Genomic DNA, 19,996 nt, shown 5'->3' on the forward strand with positions numbered 1-19,996 from the left:
TTTTAAACTGTGAGCCTGAAGGACCACTTACATCAATACTACAATATATATAAAACTATAAAATATGATCCAATAATAAAAATCTTCTGCGTTTACTGCACTTAATAACATCCGAATGTTCTCACATACGTGACCTAGCTTCTCTCTAATATCCTCTGTTACAGAAGGGATGACACCAGAGGTTCACAGTGTTCAAGGTCACACATAGAGAGGAATTTAAAACCCGACCCACTTCACTGACATTTCCATCCCATAATGTAAATTGGATTTTTACATCGAATAGTAGAGAGTGGGTGACATTTTAAGAGTCCATTATTTTACAAGTCAATTTTGTAAGGGGCATATCTGAACTTCTCAATATTCTTTATTATTTCCGTGGACTCATATCCTCACTGGTGTTTTATGTTAAAGAAATTGAGATAATGTCAAAAAATGCAAGGAAAATTTAAAACTTCTTCCTGCTGTGCTTTCATAGGCAACTCAAGTGTTCAACTGAAATTAGTTTTAAAAAAAAAAACACCTTTGTTATGAAAAGGCATATGAACATTAGGCCCCTCATTCGATTTTCTAAGATCAAAGTTTAATCTGTGAGGTAGAAAGAAAAATACAATGAGAATGTGTTGATGTTTAATAGACAGAGGAAAATCAATTTAGAATTCCTGTCATCATCCATCTGTAACTCTCATTTCTTTGAGTGTTCTCAACAGAGCACACAGTCCCAGACTGCATGGTTCCACAAGACCCATCTGTGCCTCCGTGAAGCTTTCTCTCCAGGTGTGTGTAAGTGTTCAAGTCTCCTCAGACATAGCTGAGGGCTAGGAGCGGAGCCCCTGGAAAATTACTTGCCTCATTAGCATCCTTGAGGCCCTCAGTTCTGTCCCTAACAGGAAGGACAGAAGGAAGGAAGAAAGGGAAAGGGAGAGAAGGAAGGGGAGGAAAGAAAGGAAAACCCTGCAGCTAAATAAGTGTGCATATTCTTATATATGAGAGAGAACATCTGAGAGAACGATCACAGAGCCAAATATTTTTAATTTTTTTTTTACTTTATGTATATGTGAATCTGTTTGTATATATACCATATGCATATATGTATCTTTGGAAACAAGAAGGAGCAATCAGATCCCACGAAGACAGAGTTACAGGCAGTTGAGAACTGCCCAGTGTGGGCGCTAGAAACCAAACATGTGTCCCCTGGAAGAACAACAAGCTCTGTTAGCCACGGGGCCATCTCTCCAGTCTCTGTTTATTTTTAACCTTTTAAATCCCCAAATTCTAGCATTTAGGCAACAGAGACTTTGTCCCTTGTTATGATTTTAAGACTGTAAATTGTAACTCATAATGTTCACAGTCCCCACTTACAGGTTATGAATGCTTATGTGACAGTTAATATGTCAGCATGTTAGGGTTTGAATTCCTAGGAACCAAGCCTCTGGACATGCCTGTAAGGGACTATCTTTTAGGGTAGGTATAAAAGTGGGCAGGTACTGCTCAGGCTGACAAAGAGAAATCCTGTTGAGCATCCTGCCCGCACTCTCTGCTTCCTGACCCCAGATGAAAGGTGCCCAGATCCATCTATTTGTCTAAGAATTTCATAAGTTCATTGTTTTTAATAGCTGCTTAGTACTCCATTGTGTAAATGTACCACATTTTCTGTATCCATTCCTCTGTTGAGGGGCATCTGGGTTCTTTCCAACTTCTGGCTATTATAAATAAGGCTGCTATGAACATAGTGGAGCATGTGTCCTTATTACCACTTGGAACATCTTCTGGTTATATGCCCAGGAGAGGTATTGCTGGATCTTCCGGTAATACTGTGTCCAATTTTCTGAGGAACCGCCAGACTGATTTCCAGAGTGGTTGTAGCAGCTTGCAATCCCACCAGCAATGGAGGAGTGTTTCTCTTCCTTCACATCCTCACCAGCATCTGCTGTCACCTGAGTTTTTTATCTTAGCCATTCTGACTGGTGTGAGGTAGAATCTCAGGGTTGTTTTGATTTGCATTTCCCTGATGATTAAGAATGTTGAATATTTTTTTAGGTGCTTCTCAGCCATTACATATTCCTCAGCTGAGAATTCTTTGTTTAGCTCTTTACCCCATTTTTTAATAGGGCTATTTGATTTTTTGGAGTCTAACTTCTTGAGTTCTTTGTATATATTGAATATTAGCCCTCTATCAGATTTAGAATTGGTAAAGATCTTTTCCCAATCTGTTGGTTGCCTTTTTGTCTTATTGACAATGTCCTTTACCTTATGGAAGCTTTGCAATTTTATGAGGTCCCATTTGTCGATTCCTGATCTTACCGTGCAAGCCATTGCTGTTCTGTTCAGGAATTTTTCCCCTGTGCCCATATGTTCGAGGTTCTTCCCCACCTTCTTTATAAGTTTCAGTGTCTCTGGTTTTATGTGGAGGTCCTTGATCCACTTAGACTTGAGCTTTGTACAAGGAGATAAGAATGGATCAATTCACATGATAATTGCCAGTTGAGCCAGCACTATTTGTTGAAAATTCTGTCTTTTTTCCACTGGATGGTTTTAGCTCCCTTGTCAAAGATCAAATGATCATAGGTTTGTGGGTTCATTTCTGAGTCTTCAATTCTATTTCATTGGTCTACCTGCCTGTCACTACACTGATCTGGAGGATATCATTTTGAGTGAGGTAACCCAATCACAAAAGAACACACATGATATGCACTCACTGATAAGTGAATATTAGCCCAGAAGTTTGGAATACCCAAGATAACAATTTGCAAAAACACATCAAATGCAAGAGGAGGAAGACTAAAGTGTGGATACTTCAATCCTTCTTAGGAGGAGGAACAAAATACTCATGGAAGGAGTTACAGAGACAAAGTGTGAAGCAGAGACTGAAGGAACGGCCATCCAGAGACTGCGCCATCTGAGGATCCATCCCATAAACAACCACCAAACCCAGACACTATTGTGGATGCCAACAAGAGCTTGCTGACAGGAGCCTGATTTAGCTGTCTCCTGAGAGGCTCTGCCAGTGCCTGACAAATACAGAAATGGATGCTCACAGACATCTGTTGGATGGAGCACAAGGTCCCCAATGAAGGAGCTAGAGAAAATACCCAAGGAGCTGAAGGAGTTTGCAACCCCATAAGAGGAACAACAATATGAACTAACCAGTATCTCCAGAGCTCCATGGGACTAAACCACCAATAAAAGAAAACACATGGTAGGGTTCATGGCTCTAGCTGCATATGTAGCAGAGGATAGCCTAGTTGGTCATCAATGGGAGGAGAGACCCTTGGTCCTGTGAAGGTTCTATGCCCCTGTATAGGGGAGTGCCAGGACCAGGAAGGAGGAGTGGATGGGTTGGGGAGCAGGGGAAGTGGAGAAGGGATGAGGGGTTTTCGGAGGGGAAACTAGGAAAAGGGTTAACATTTGAAATGTGAATAAATAAAATATCTAATAAAAAAAGCCAAAAAAAAAAAAAAGGAGAAGGATATGGAGATGGAGATGGAAAAGGGGGAGGAGGAGGGAGAGGAGGAGGAGGAGGAGATGGAGATGGGAGGGTTTGCAGAAGGAGGACAAGCACATTGTAGAGTAGGTTTTATTTTAGGGAAGCACTCAGGGAGAGAGCTTGAGAGGCAGCCTGGGGTTGTTCCAACAGGTCTTTCTGGGACCCTGAGGCTGATGTCAGTAGGTGCTGCTGTGTCCCTTGTCCCTGCAGTAATAGCTTGTGCTGGGACCATGTGTTTTCAGTTTCTCATTGCCAGAATAAAACCAGGTAGGGGATTCCACAGTCAAAAGTACAGGGATTCCATAGCTACCTGGTTCAGGCAGTTTTGTAACTATCAAGAATTGTGAGTTCTGAAGCCCTTTCCCCATGGAAAACTACAAGGATTTTAGCTCATTTCAAACCAGTAGTTTTCAATTGAGGTGACTTCACTCGTCTTCTAGGGACATGTGACAAAGTTGGGAGTCACTTTTGATTGTCACAACATGGAAGAGTCTCACTGGCATTTAGTGATGTTTAGGCCACAGTCGGATGCTGCTAAATATGCTACAATGCCCCAAAGGGAGTCACCTGAGTGAGTTAGCCAGCAGAGAATTGTCAGTAGTGATATACTTTTTAAAAACCTTTCAGGTTATCCACCATTTCCTGGGGTCCTCAGACTTCTGTGTCATAGTCATAAAAAAGGTCATAGGCTCAAAAAAGGATGAACTTGCTGGCTGAAAAAGCATCAAGAAGAGGAAGTATATAAGCAGGAAGGTCTTCTAGCAAGGGAGAGAGGAAGCAGAGATGATTCGCCTTGTCACTGCTACTGTAGGTCTACACTGTATTGTGCTGAGAGATAGTGTGTGATAGAGGATTATTTTAAAATTGAGAATTTCATACAACATTTTTTTCTTTTTTTGTTTTTTTTTAAATATTTTTTATTAGGTATTTTCCTCATTTACATTTCCAATGCTATCCCAAAAGTCCCCCATACCCTCCNAGAGGGAGAGGGAGAGGGAGAGGGAGAGGGAGAGGGAACAAAAGTGCCCAGAGTCCTCAAGCCCCTCCAGTCAGGAGTTTCCCATCATCATAGACTCTAACCTGGAACTACCGGCCAGAATAATCCCTCCCTACCTTAATTTGCTTTGGCTGGGGTATTTCATGAAAACAATGAGGAAACTAAGAGTTTTGTGCATCTTTACATGGCAAATGTGGGCTGGGATTGTGGAATAAGTTCAAACTTAGACACCTTTTTCAAGAATTGGTTCAGTGGAGGGTTGCAGTTGCAAAGCCACGAATACTTTTTGAATTTGATGGCCAAATGTTTAAGTATCATATCCATGAATATTTACTGCATGCAAAAAAAATTTATTATGTGAACATACAAGCCCCAGGAGCCCCCAAAATACAGCCAGCAGCCCCCAACATACAGCTAGAACTCAAGTCCTGTTCTAGCAACTTAGCCAACACAACCTTTCGGCATGTTCAGTGGAGATACAGAATTTTCTAGTCATTCCTGTCTTCCTTGGTTTGTTGGTTTGTTTGGTTTTGTTTTAACAAGACTTGATGACCTCTTCCAAGTAGGACATGAACAAATGAGAGACAAAGGAGTAGAAATATCTCTGAGTCTAGCACTCATTTTGAACCTAGCTTTCTGGCTTCGAGTATTGTTGCTAATTAAACAGGGGAGGGGGTGGTATTTATAATTTTAAAACACTTTGCATTCTTCACTCGTTTCATATGCAAAGAACTTTAAAGGCAAAACCACAAGAGAGTGTATCATAAACAGGGCCTACTTACCAAAGGAGGTCACACAAAAATTAAAACGCACTAAAGAATAAATAGTTCCTACTGTCCAGGGGGATGTGCTATGCAACCTCAAAGAAAAATTAAAACCATATTACACACACTAATCAGATTTGCATAGCACATCTGATTCATTTCCACCCAGTGCCAAGGCCCTGCTAGGTGCTGAGCCAACACATGCATCTGAGCTGTGTCTCTGAGAAGCTCAGACCCTGGGTTTTCTTCCTCTCCCTTCCAACTGGCCAGCACACTGTCAGATCCCCCTGAACTTCTAATACTGGGCATTGAGAGCCTAGATCTCTCTCAAAGGAGCAAGAAACTAAATGTTCATAGATCCGATTTTCACTGTCAACTTAACTGGATTCGGACGCACCATGGAAACCCACCTCTGGGTGTATCTACAAGGGTGTTTCCAGAAAGATCTAACTGAGGAAGGAAGACCCACCCTAAAAATGGGTAATACCTTCCCATGAGTCCCACATTGAGCTTTTAAAAAGACAGGCAGATCGCCAGCATCCATCCCTCTCTGCTACCTGACTGTAGTTCCCAGCCATGAATGGGGCTGACTCTCAAACCTTTGCTTGCTTTTGTAGGCTATTTCTCATTTCAACTACAAAGGCAACTAATACAAGGCTTGGTTTCTATAACATTCTCGCGTCTTAGAGAAAAAAAAAAAAAAAACACACACACACACACAATTGTTTTATGCTATATAAAGAATTCTTCTTTCTCTTCGCCCTGGGCCAGCAGATGATGAGAACAGTTTGAGATGACCTTCTTTGCACCAAAGTCCCTTTGACTAGGAAGTGTCAGAGGGTGGAGTCTATCCTTAAAGACTCCTTGGTTTGGGGAAGCAGTTACCTCTAAGGAAGAGCCTGACAAGCAGCGTGGTGGTTGGCTGCTCTGAAAATCCCTGGGAAATCTGCTCGGAAAGGATCGCCTGGATTCGGAATTGATGATGGTGAAGCCAGTGTCAACATTTGTCTCCGCCTCGAGCTTCTCAAAGCCATCTTCCCTAAGAGTGTTCCTTCCCATCTTGGGTTCTATGGGAATAGACAGTCGGCACTGCTGCATGCCTGAAGCGGAGCTGTCGGCCAGGGTGGACCAGCCAAGCCTTCTCCACAAAGGGTCAGTAGAGTTTTCCCATGAGCCACTGGGTTGTGGAAGCTCCAGCGAATGTACTTTGAACCTCCGGCTCCTGCTCCTTCTCCGGCTCCTTGGCTCCAAGGTTCTCTGTGTGGAGACAGAGTTCAGGCTGGAGTCCTGTGGATGTGTGTCACCTCTCAAGCAGCTGTTCAAGAAGGGATGCTCACCATTTTTAACGCCAACTCCTGGCTTCGGCTGGACCTATGAGGCAGGAAAGGAAGAACCAATGAAATCCGATTTTTCACTGCCTAGCCTCCAGAAGCACCATGTGTCTTGTCCACCCTCTGCTGTGCCAGACCACTGCAGACTTTCTGTGGAGCCGTTTTGAGCTGGGATGAGACAACAGTCTGATTATAAAGATCAGTCCTGGCTCCAAACAGCTCACTCTCATCCTGGGACAAAGTTGTTTGTTTGTTTGTTTGTTTGTTTGTTTGTTTTTTAAAGTTTTTTCGAGACAGGGTTTCTCTGTATAGCCCTGGCTGTCCTGGAACTTACTCTGTAGACCAGGCTGGCCTCGAACTCAGAAATCCGCCTCTGCCTCCCAAGTGCTGGGATTAAAGGCGTGTGCCACCCATGATAGGACTTTTGGAATGAAATAACCACTAGGCATACTTCTGGTAGATATAGTTGCTGAATACTCACAGACGTTCTCAGATGATGCTCAATGACATTACCAGAGAAGTGATGTTTTACAACAGACAATAATCAAAGCCTATAGCCACAGTCAAGATAAGGACGAGAAAGGTAATTCAGTCTCTCAAGGCTGGTGACACCTCTACTAGATTATGCTAATAAAGGTACCCTCTTAGATGTTCCTAAGACACTTGGGCACCCCAGGCAGGCTAACAGGCTAGTACCTTTTAAAACAAACATTCTTTATTTTCTTGATGTGCCGTTTATACACGGTAGAGCTTAGCATTGTCTGGGAAAACAGGAAAAAAACAAAGGCTACTTCTACATATGCCTTAGCATTTTAAATCACACAAAGTGCATTCTGGTTCCAATCATACAACATCAGTCAGCAAAATCCCCATTCTGCAGGGAGCTGCTCTCGCTTTCCACAGGACGGAGTTCACTGGAACACTTTCTGTCCTTGTATTCCTGGGAGGTTGGTATCCTACCTCTATCACACTCTCCTAAGACGATTTCTGGAAGTGACAATTTTCACCATAGAATTTGGTATCTAGTACCTCTCTATAAGTTATTGTTCAAGGAGACCTCCCAGATAACTACAATAATACAGGCTAATGCCATTGCTCTTGCTTGCCCATCAGAACTAGATAGTAAGACCCTATTGCTAATGGCGATACATTTTGTGCTGCTTTCTGTAGGACACAGAGAAATCAACTGACTAGGAAACTTGCTGCCTGCTGGCTTGTGATGAAAAGTGCTACATAGGCCAGTGGGGGAGAAAAGACATCAGTGGCCCTCTCCAGCACTAGACCCTGTATACTACAATACCAACTCTAGGCAAAATATACCCACTGATTCACTAGGGGGAAACCAATAACTTTGCAGTCAGAATTCAAACCACCTCCACACCCAGTAGAATTTACACCCAGTCCTGTTAACCTAGTCAATGCCCGTGGCCTTGCTGGGGAGTTCTTAGACCCTAGGAGAGAACTTACTACTATTTTGCCAAATGGTCACATTGTCAAGCTGCCTTCTAAGCATGACGTTGTCAAGCTGCCTTCTAAGCATGTATGTTTATACCCACAGATTGGTGCTGGTTTCAACCTTGAACACAAAAGCTTCTGTTTTGAGAGGATAGGGGTTAATGTTGAGAGTAAGTTCAGCCCTAAATGGGATATCTGCATCAAGCCCCTCCTTCATGGAAGAGGGAGGTGGGGAAATGTAAGAGGTCAAGAGGGGTGCTGAGAAAGGCTGTATTGGAGCAAGACATGAGTGTGCACTCACACCACCTGCACAAACCATGCCAGTCAAAATTCCAGCATAGCTGGGGGTGTGGCACATGAGGCCCCACCCCTAGCTAAAGAGCTTTCAAAGACGTTTAAGAGCAGAGCAATCTGTGTGTCTGTTGGGTCAGGGGAGGACTCTCTATGCTTGGTGTGCTGTCTTTGATGTGAACTACCATCACCCTAAAAATAGTATTTAAAGAAGAAAAGAGGGAACTGGACATGTGCCTCCCGAAAGAAGAAGGTAGAAGTCGGGGCGGAAGGCGGGACTACAATGAGTCAGTTATTAAATGCACACAAAGGTGGTTGTTTTTTTTTTTTTCAAATGACAGGCAAACACACTTTCTTCTAAATTTTCTCTGTGATAGAAATAGAAAAACTGCAAAATCAACCCCCTAAAATAACAGGGGCATCTATTTCCTCTTTTAGAAGTTTCAAATATGTCCCGTGAAAGGGTCACGTAGTGACTGTCTCGACGTGTAGATAGCAGCCCAGATACTTGGCTCGGCAGAGCTGCCAGAGACAAGCCACAAATAAACGGTGTGGCTGTGTTTCAATACGTTTCTATTTGTGGAATGTGAATGTTGTGTCATTTTCATGTTTCATATTTCTTTTCCAATCATTTAAAAATGGAAATCTATTCTTACTTCCTGGCCTATAATTGTCCAATCTCTCCCGTCTCTAGATCAATGATTCTCATTCATTCTCTTTCTCTCTCCCTCTCCCTCTTCCTATCTCTCTCTCTCCACTCCTCTCTCCCTCCAACAAAGTCTTTATTCTAAAATTCTTTACCTGCAGCCCAAGACATGAAGCATCTTACTAAAGAAGCTTAGAAGCTATAGCACAGGGCTAACCCCTGACTGCTGCATCTTCCTCAGTTCTCACTCCCACTTCCAGGTCTGTAGGATTTTAAGAAATATATATTAGGAACCACAACTCTGGAATCTCTCTATGCCATCCATGGGCCAAGTCAATTCACTAGAGACCTGGACACATCTAGATGTCCAACTTCAATCCACCAATGAGATTCCAAAATGGAGCTCATCTGAGCATGTTGCTCTGGCCTGTATCAGTTACTGCTAGCACTGAAGGGCCGCTGTTGGATGGATGTTGGCTGCAACTTGATGTGTGCCCGTTGGTAAGCCCATGGGAGACACTTCTGTCTTCAAGCATTGCTCCACACTGTAATCACCTGGGGATCATTTAAACAACTGTAGTGCCCCACCTCTGAAATCCAGCTGCATCCAGATGAGGATGCAGCATGAACTAAAAATGTTCACATTTCCCTAGTGTGTCTTTAAACATATAAGCAAATCTGGAAGCCACTTCCATGGACTTAGAAGAGCTGTGTCTGGGTAGTTGTCTGTGGACAGCTGATACCCTGCCACACCTGCTTCTCACTAAAGCTTTCTCTTTATTCTGTGTCCCTTCCTCCTTTCCGTCCCTCTTCTCTCCCTCCTCTTGCCCCTCTCTGTCTTTCTCTTTCAGCTGCTTGTTTTCCATAAAAAATATCTTATTACAGGTTGGATAGTTCTTACCCAAAATGCTAGAATCAGAAATATTTCTTTTTTTTTTTCATTTTTTTCAGACTTTCTGCATACATGTAATGAGATATCTTGGGGATGGGTCTAAAATGTAAAGGCAAAACTCATTTATGTTTCACATGTATCTCGTACACATGGCCTTTAAGTACTTTTGCACGTTGTTGATCTAACTGCCCCATTACGTGACGTCACGCTGAAGGTCAGCATTTTCAGAATAGGAAGCATTTCTAGCTTCAGGATTTTGTATTAGGAATACTCAACCCGAATAAAAGTAGTATAATTCATCCTATAAAATATACAAAATATAAAAATGATGTAATTGTGTAAGTGTGTAAAATAAACCTTAAGGTCTCCTACCTTACCAAATCTTAAAATAATCCAAATTACCACTCTTTAGAGAAAACCATTCTGTGTATCCTTTCAGAAATTTACGGCAAAACCTACTATCTACCATTCCACTGGAGAATTCCCTCGAGTCTGCAAAGAGCCCAGAGACCATCTCTACCTCTTGCAGGATCTTTGAACATTATTTTTTATCTGCATATTTGGCCTGAAGGACATCTGTTTTCTTCTAGGAATAGAAACTGGCATAGTTTTATTCCTGCTCATAAATCATTCAGGAATAACGTGAGACTGACTACCCAGTGTGGAGGAACAAATCCTTACGTTTGACTCTGCAGGCCCATTTCGGTTTCTAGCAATTGCTGTCAGAAAGTGTCTGGTGTGTTAGCTTAGGATTCCTCAGATACAAATCCCAGAGTGGTAGCCCAGAGTAGTAACCCAGAAGCATACACGAAACTCCATGTCTGTTGCAGCACTTTTTACAACAGCTGTTTTTGTTATTGTACTTGTTGTTTGTTTGTTTGTTTGTTGTCTTTTGGGTTTTGTCTTTTGAAACTCTGTTTCTCCGTTCAGGCCTGGCTGTCCTGGGACTCATTCTGTAGACCAGGCTGGCTTTGAACTCAGAGTTCCGCCTGCCTCTGCCTCCCAAGTGCTAGGATTAAAGGTGTGGCTACCACCACTCAGCTCACCGCAGTCAATTTACAGGTGCCTGTGCCCATTAGACGAATGGATACAGAAAATGTGACACTTATGCTCACAATGGAGTTCTCATGAGTCGTTTGCAGAAAATGAACTGAATCAGAAATTATCATACCAAAGAAAGTAAATCAGACTCAAAGAGACATGTACCATGCAATTCTCTCATTTGTGGATGCTGCATTAATATATATATATATATATATATATATATATATATATATTATATTATGTGTGTGTGTATGTGTGTGTGTGTATATATATATATATATATATCAGATATTATAATTTTTATTGTGATATGTATGTATTTTAGGTACTAGGTACCTACTACATATGCATTACATAATATAATAATATCATATATTATGATATACATATAATATCATATGTTCTAGTATCATTTCTGTTGTTGTGCTCAAATCTTGACAGAAAGCAGCTTATAAAAGAAAGTATTTATCTAACTTAAAATTCCAGGTTAACTCATCATTGAGGGAAGTCAAGTCAGGAATTTGAGTAGTGATCACATCACATCCATAGTGATGAGCATAATGAAATAAATGCACTCAACCCTATTTTCTTAATTGTTTGCTATGTTCTCAGCTAACTTTCTTCTATGGTTCAGACTCCATGCCTAGGGAATGGTGCCACCCACCATAGGCTAGGTCTTCCTATATCAATTATCAATCAAGACAACTCCACAGACATGGCCACAAGTTATCGTAATGTAAATAATGCCTCATTAAGAATCTCATCCTTTGTAATTGTAGGTTATGTCAAGTTCACAGCTACAACTAACCAGCACATTGTATAAGTAAATACAACATGAAAATAGAAGTGAGATTTTATGGGAGCATTAATAGGAATTAATGGGAATGGCAAGCATATGGAGAAAGGAGAGGATGCATATGATCAAAGTACATCATATACTTGTATGAACATGTCTTTGTGAAACTCATCACTATGTGCAATGAATATGCACTTAGAAAATGTATACAAAAGAAAGAGACCAAGAATAAAAGCCAGTGAGATGGCTCAACAGGTAGCGGTAGGTCCTGTCAGGCCAGATGACCTGAGTTTGATACCCAGAACCCAGAAAGGAAAGAATGACTCCCTGATCTCCACAGACCTATCCTAAATGGCGTGTGTGCGTGTGTGCGAGCACAGCCACCCTCCCCACTTCCTCTTTGTCTTTCTATCGTTTATCTTATAATAAATGAATAATAAATAAATAAGTAAATAAAGACCTTGAAAATTAAAAAAGAGAATTCTACTTCCCCTTACCAAATAGACTCATTTCAAATTCGAATGAAATTCATCTTGAAGCCATAGCTATGTCTATGCAGGAGTCTCCTGGGCCTCCAGATCTATTGGGTCCTTCTGAACCAGCCCAATATGCTCTCCATTCAGTTCTGGTTCCCTAGCTCCTTGGGCCATCCAGTGGATTTCCTCTCCTATAAAATGCTCTGCCTTTGAAACACCAAATTTAAGTTGTCCCCAGATTTCTGCCTTGTATCTTCCTATAGCCAGTTTAAGGCTAAGACTTATTGGTTTGACCACTTCCTTGCCAATCTCTTCTCCACCACCATTTTCTTTTTTGCCATTCTTCCACCAAATATTCCCAGCCTTGGATTGGAGTCACACATTCATGTTTCTCAACTTGGGCCCAAGGTATAGAAAAGCACATGGCTCTGAACACTGGTGCAAAGGAGGCTGTGGCTTCCAGCTTCAGCCGCCTGCACTCCATCTTCCTGTCCTGTTTCCCTGGTCACCCTTCTCTGGTCTGAACCCATGAAACTATCCTGAAAGCTTTAGAGGCACAACCTCCCTTTACTGTCTACTGCTGTCTCATCAGAAGGTCTCACTGTCTCAGTGACACTCCTTAATTACAGCTTGCAACTTTCTGCCATCAAACTAACCATGACTCCATACATCCTGCCCATGGAGAAGTCACCAGCCCTTCTCTGGGCTGTGAACTCCATTATCCTCTGCCTTCTCCATCCCTATCAATTGATAGACACTCCAGTTTATCAACCATTTTTTTCTCTTCCCTCCCTCTCCTCCCCCTCTCTGCTCCCCACTCCTTTGAGATAGTAATAGGGTTTCTTATGCCTCCTGCCATCTCTCTCTTCCTGTAGCTTGCTTACTGCTCTTCAAGCATCTGTTTCTAAAATTTGTTAGCTACCTGTATCTTTTCTACTAACCCCCCTCTTATGACCTCCTGTGTCTTTCATTTGGGAACATAAACCATTGTCGTGGGTAGCACTAACCTGACCCTGGGACTTATTAATGAAATATTTAATTCAACATACCTATACCGCTGAATCCATCTCACTCTTCCCAGCAACTGTTCTGCCTCTTTGTTTCCCTGATGACCACTGTGCTACCCAAGTCAGAGCTTCCCCTGCCCCTTTTACATGCTGTGGGTACAGCAGTCACTATGGCCTCTGCCTCCTAAGAGTCCCATGGCTCTCCCTTCACTACCATTAGCCTTAAAGCTTAGTGTGTCTCATCTGACATCTAAGCAACCATCTAAGTCCCCATGTCCCCTCTCACCTCCCACCAGTCCACTCTCAGCTCTGCTCCCTGGGGAGCTCTCAGAGTCCTATAATGTCTTCCTGTTAGTCTCAAGACAAAGCAGGATCCCTCTGATTAGCCTGTCTTGCCCTTCACCATCTGCAGTAAGAAGTCCCTACAGCTGAGGCTCCATCCCTTTCTCCCTTTGAACTCTTTCAACCCCTTAAGCATAACTTGCTCACTCCCATTGCTTGAGTTCATCTATTGTCCATGCTGTCTAGAAGGGATTCTTTAGAGTCTTTTTCCTGGAAACACTAATCGCCGTCACCTCCAAGTAGAGACATTGCCTCTTCATGAAGGTCTTCTCAATGTCACAGCATTGGCATCGGGCAGCCCTACACACCGACTTTGCCACTGATCAGCTGTGGAACTTTAGACAAATTGCTTAATGTTTCTAGGCCTCAGATTGCTCACTTGTAAGAGAAGATAAGTGATAACACCCCAGGATTGTCATGAAGCTGAAAGGATAGCAGCGCCTGTGGGAATGTCACATACATCATGGTTGTGCCACTGTCACTAATACTGCTGTTTGCTTTTGCAGACCTTGGTGCTTACCATTCTGTTGTATGCTGGGTTCTATGTCTGCCTTCTCTGCATCTGCTCCTGGACTCCGCCAAGGTATCATAACTATCTTCATGATAATGACGCATGTTAAATTCTTGTATAACCAGAACTCAGTACTTGTTAAACAGGCAAAACTTAGCACTTAACAGAATACAATGGTTGTTTGTTTGTTTGTTTGTTTTCAAAGAGAAGTGAATAAAAATTAACTTCTATAGATCAAGTTTCTGGCTACCATTTAGTTACCCCATGAAGCTGTACTAAGAAAATTCAAGCCTGGGGCATGTAACTTAGTGGTTGCATAAGCTGAGCATGTACAAAAAGAAAGAAAGAAAGAAAGAAAGAAAGAAAGAAAGAAAGAAAGAAAGAAAGAAAGAAAGAAAGAAAGAAAGAAAGAAAGAAGGAAAAGGGAATGTGAAGGGAATATCTTTTTCTTTTTTTCCCCATATAGACTGATGTTTCTGTAATCTTCCTAAGCTAGAGGGGGGAACAAAAGAGAGGAAAAAAAACCTTGTCAATCTAGAAATGTAATGTGGTTGGTTGAAACTAGAAATTTCCAAAAGAAACATAATTCGGAGTGATTGGGGCAAATCCCTGGAGGGAAATAAGTCTCCTCTTGCTAAAAAGACAAATGGAAATGCATTTATTGGAAACATGATCCCTGGGAGCTCATCTTTCTAAGAAATTGAGCACAGACTGAGGGCAAGGTTTTTCCCAAGTTCAGAAAACATCAGCAGCTATGATGAAAAGGGAGAATGGCCATCACACACTTACAAGTTTCAACTTGAAAAAACATGAGAAAATGCATCAGAGAAGATTCAGCTGTTTCGGAGCAGGCTGGTATCTGTGAAGGTAAACAGCGCCATGTCTCCTTGACAGGTGGCTTTTCACAAAGGAGAGAATGGTAGAATCAAACTAAATAGATGAGAAAAGACTCTCAAGTAGCACGAGACTTACTGGAGAGTGGGAAACCTTTCCCAATTAGCTGTGCTTTTTAAACCTCCTTAATCCACTGACAAACCTCTGATGCTAAGCTGCTATTCTATAGCAGCCAATACCCTGAGCCACACCTGCTAAGCCCAGCATAACCCAGGTACCTAGTGAGTGCAGATATGAGAGAAAATGTATCATTGAGGTGAGTCAGGTATAGGGATGGTGAATGGAAACACAAGAAAACAAAGAAGAGAGGATAATAAAGTCTGTGTGACTATGGGTTAGAGATGCAGATATGAAGAAAGGAAGCCTGCAAATGAGTTGCTTATTTCTAGAGAAATAATATTGCGTAATTCCTCTTATATGAAATGCCTTAAAGGGGTGAATTCAGGAAGACAGGGCAGAGTGCAGTTTGCCCAGCACTGGTAGGGAAAAGGAATAATGAATTCAGCTTAGTGAGGATAGAGACCTTGGTTCTAAGTATGCTATTGAAGGCCCAGACCACTTAGTTACAAAAGCCAGAGCATTCATCATCCATCCCTATTGTCCTAACATTGATCCCAAGGAAGTTTACACTGGGTTTTGCCTTCTAAAAATCTCACTTCATTCTAAGAGAAACAATGGCTGTTCTGTAGCTATAACATGACAACTTCTACAGCATAGCATAGTCTAGTCTTTTGAACTTTTTATTCAAACATTTTTTAGGACAAGAAATGGCAATAGAATTTTCTAGAAAACAATTCCTTGTTTTGTTTGGGGAAAAAAAAGTGTAGAATCATAGATACAAAACAGTCAAGAAGAAGTGACCAAAACCCAGGGTTTTGGGGTAGTGACCATGTGCACAAAATCAGAGTCCAAGGGAGGTCACAAGAATGAAGGACACATGCTGAGTCCCTACTTAATCGGTGTTGAGATTCCTGAATCATCCTGAGACAACAGGGTTATTTTCATATTCCTGCCTGGATTTCCTTTCCCCAAAAAATGTCACCAGTCTCCCCAAATTTGACTCAACTTCCCAAAGTAACTAATTGTATAGAGGAGTCTCCCAGCTCAGCCTCACTTAGCCTTCAGAGTAGGAGCAAATGAGGACGTGCTCCCTGCTGTATGCCAGCGATGCTTATTTTAAGTTCTGGAGATTAACCAGAACTAAATGTGAAAGTTCAGATGGCCTGGAAACTGGGGAGTTGTGCATGAAGCCTCTGAAAGAAAGAACGCCTCTCCATCTTTCCTAAGCATGAAGTAATAAACGAGGCAGTTGCTTGGTGACCAAAGTGTATGCATGGAGGTCATTCTGAGGGAGCTGCTTCTTGCCTTCCACTGCGTGAGTCCTAGAGTTTGAACTCAGGTCCTTGGGTGTGGCACAACCACCTTTACCAGCAGAGACATCTCTCTCAACTGGGTCAGTTTCTAAATTCTTTTCTCTGTAAGACAAAGAACCCACAAAAGAAGCCCGGATTCCCCAGTAATACATCTGACAACAGGTCTGGGGGTCCCTTCCCAGCTTTCTGACAACAGGTTTAGGGGTCCCTTCCCAGCTTTTTGGAGCTTTCACTTTTGCTCAATAAATATGCCCTGCATTTTACTCACAGGAAAAAAGAAAAAGAACTTAGAAATTATTTATGATAGAATACATATAATTTATGTTTTATTAATGAAAGCGACAATTGTTTTAGTTAATGTTATTGCATACACTAGGCCTTAAGGGAAGTGGGTTCTGATCATTTCCCAAGGACAGACACCATGCGATATTGCTTTGATGGCTATTTACCTCTTCTACATTTACGAGCCCACAGACTGCCAACACACTACCCATCCCCTATGCCCCACCTTTGTGATGCCACCATCAGTCAAACAGACATTGAGAGCTAAGAGACAAATCCTAGCTATATCTTGGACAAACAGCTGTGCCTCAATCTTCTCATCTGTTGACAAGAATGATAGTGATTCCAGAGGTTGTTATAAGGATTAAATAAAATTAATGATTTGAAAATCATAGTACAGTGCATAAGATACACAACAGTAGCTAAAATATAATGATGTGCAATTGTAAGTGTTTTGTCATTTCGTGCCAATCAACAACCTTAGTACAGGAAGATGCCAGTATCACCTTCATTGAGCTAAGGTCACAACAGCTACTAAGCGTCAAAGCTTAGCTGCCATATCATACGCTGTAAGGGACAGTACATGGCAGCCATCATGATTAGGTAAACACTTGGCTGTGTTCAGCATTGGTAATGTGGTTATAAAGGGTGGTTTTCAGATTTTCTTTAGAAGCCATTCTGGGCGCTGTACTTGATTTGTGCTTAAATTGAACAGTAGCAGAAAATGCTGCAAAAATGAAGCTAATAGTACTGAAAACCTAACATTCCCAATGTTAGGTCTGTGAAAAGAGCTCCTGACACTGCTGCCAGTGTGTTGATCAGCACCCTGGGTGGACCCAGGGTACCTCACAGACCAGGCCGTTCTTCTTAGGTGGAACATTCCCTATTCTTTCTATCCCTTTCCTCAGGGTGCTTGCCACACTCTGGCTTTACTCCTTTTCTAAAGCCCCCTCCCTGTCACATGGCTGTTCTCCATGCACACTTAAGTCAAAGGGTATGATTTTTCTCCTTTTCTTCTCTGTCTCCCTCCTCTGGGCAGTTGCTGAGATTTATAGCTTGTCTGCCCTAAGCTGCTGTTGCTTCTTCAGCTGCCGCTACTACTACTACTACTTCTTCTTCTTCTTCTTCTTCTTCTTCTTCTTCTTCTTCTTCTTCTTCTTCTTCTTCTGCTGCTGCTGCTGCTGCTGCTGCTGCTGCTGCTTCTTCTCCTCCTCCTCTTCCTCTTCTTCCCTCTACCTCCTCCTCTTTCTCCTCTTTCTCCTCTTCTTCTTCCTCTTCCTCCTCCTTCTCTTTCTTCTCCTCCTTCTTTTCCTCTTCCTCTCCCTCTTCTTCCTCCCCCTCTCCAAGAAATTTGTCTTTGAGTCTCCATTCGAGTCTGTTCTTTAATTCTTTTATTAACAAGACTAAGAACCACAACAGGAGACCTCCACAACCCCAGTGACATGTTACAACTCTGGTAAAATGCTCCAAATATTTACTGACTCTGAGTGGGCAGTGGATATGGATGGGTGACAGGCTTGGTAAGGGCATTCAGGGGAGGAAGTACCACCAGAGTCTTGGGTTTTTCATGTATAAGATCACACAAATCAGATATTTCTCATCTGTCACAGGCAGTGCCTGTATAGTTTGAAGCCTGTGACAGTCAACTGCAGTATTTGATTCGCTTCTCACAATGAGTTGTTTTTTTTTCTTTTGTTGTTATTGTTTTGGGTTTTTCGTTTGTTTGTTTGTTTGTTTGTTTGTTCTTTAGAAAGGCTTTGGGTCTCCCCAGACTTGCTGGTCTAATGAACCTGGGATGCTTCTTGGCATGGGTGGGCAAGTTTAAAATCTCCCTAGTTTCTCAGTATGTAATCAGGTTGGAAAACCTCTGACTAAATCAGCTCCAAGGTCCATCCAGATAATAACACCACACCTTTCCATGTCCTGACAGGAATGAGGCTATTTTAAAGAAATACTTGTGCCCCTTCCTTTAGCTCTCAGACTAATAGTGAAGTGGATTCCAAGAAACTTGAATTTCCTCAGGAATCTCATGTTGCCCAGATGGTAAAGCTGGGACCCTGAGGGCAGCCAGGGGTGGGGGTGGGGGTGGGGTGACTCCCAGAGATTTGACTTGGTCTTGACAAACTTGCCTGGCTGTCCTGAAGGAGAAGCTGGGGCTGAGACAATGGATGGATTATGGTTGGGACCACACCCTGACCAGGACTGCTTAGGCATACTTCTTGCCCTCTATTTAAACTTAAACTTCATGGGGGAGGGGGGTGGCGACAGGAGGGTGATTGGACCTCTTCACTTGTTCAATGTAGCCACTTTGAATTCTTTCTCTGTCTTCCTCTACTATTCGTCATTTTAATTGGCCTGCTGTAGATGGATGGCCAAGTCTAGCTTGTTTGAGCTCCCAGGGTCCTGGATCTGACCCTACTAAAACCCGGTACACCCCAGAAATGAACGAAATGAAATACCTGCAGCAGAATCTTATTGCCATCATAGTCCTGAGTCTGCCACCTCGCGCTGCTGATGGGAACACACGGATTGGGTAGAAGGGGCACGAGCTGCCCGATCTCTTGAACCCTGAACTGCAGCACAGAAGACTCCTTGGGGTCTACTGACATTCCCAGGGGCAGCTGCTTCAGAGATAGCTGCAGGCTGAAGCCCTCGGTGGCATAGAGGACAAAGAAACAGAAGTCGCTCTTTTGCACAGTGGCGTCTCTCTGTAGAAGCATCTCATAGAGTCTGATGGCATCTTCATAGTTATCAAAACTGCAGTACAGAGTCACCCTGAGGATATCAGTGCCACAATTCACCGGCCTCATGCCCCACACTGGCATCTGGTTGTGCAGACTGTAGAATTCCTGATTGGCAGGGAGATAAGAACAAGACCTCCCCTGTGCATGCTGGGTAGGGAAACCCTGCCAGGGTGAACGCCGTAGGAAGTCCAAGACTCGAAACAACCGTTCTTGTCCCAGGCTTTCCTGAAGGAAGAGCAAAACAGACATTCCTGGGAAGCGGGCCCTCCGCGGGTGGTACTTTTCATGGTAATTCACCGGTCTGGCACGTTCAGACACCAGGAAGAGACGCACCTCTGGGCAGATACATTCCAGTAGTTGGTCCAGAGCCTGCTGCAGAAGGAAACCGTTCCCAGTGTCAGCAAGAAGATGCACAGTCAAGGCTAGAGGTTCCTGTATCTCATCCATGGCAGGCTACGTGAAGATTATAATGAAGGCCACCCGACAGCGCCCACAGCTCAGCCTTTTAGGAAGAACCAAGGCCTCACGCAGAGCGCTCAGCCTCTATAAAATCTTCAGCAACTTCTGAACCAAGTTCTTCACCGTATCACACATGCTCCTGGCTTCCTCCAGTGCTCCAGCAGGGAATGTCACTCAGGTGTGGAGTCGGCTACACACAACAGAGTCG

The 19,996-nt window shown here is 42.8% G+C and overlaps 1 protein-coding gene across 1 annotated transcript; it reads right to left on the bottom strand.

The window, feature by feature from the left end:
• Positions 1–5,977: 5,977 nt before the first annotated feature.
• On the bottom strand, positions 5,978–19,776 carry Fam124b (family with sequence similarity 124 member B). The gene is made up of 2 exons (XM_021176657.1): positions 19,045–19,776; positions 5,978–6,616 (listed from the first exon to the last, which is right to left on the bottom strand). Exons 1-2 carry the CDS (start codon positions 19,774–19,776, stop codon positions 5,978–5,980), a joined length of 1,371 nt encoding a protein of 456 aa, XP_021032316.1.
• Between the last annotated feature and the right edge of the window lie 220 nt (positions 19,777–19,996).

This window comes from Mus caroli, chromosome 1 (assembly GCF_900094665.2).
Source record: "Mus caroli chromosome 1, CAROLI_EIJ_v1.1, whole genome shotgun sequence".
In the NCBI taxonomy this organism is placed as follows: domain Eukaryota; kingdom Metazoa; phylum Chordata; class Mammalia; order Rodentia; family Muridae; genus Mus; species Mus caroli.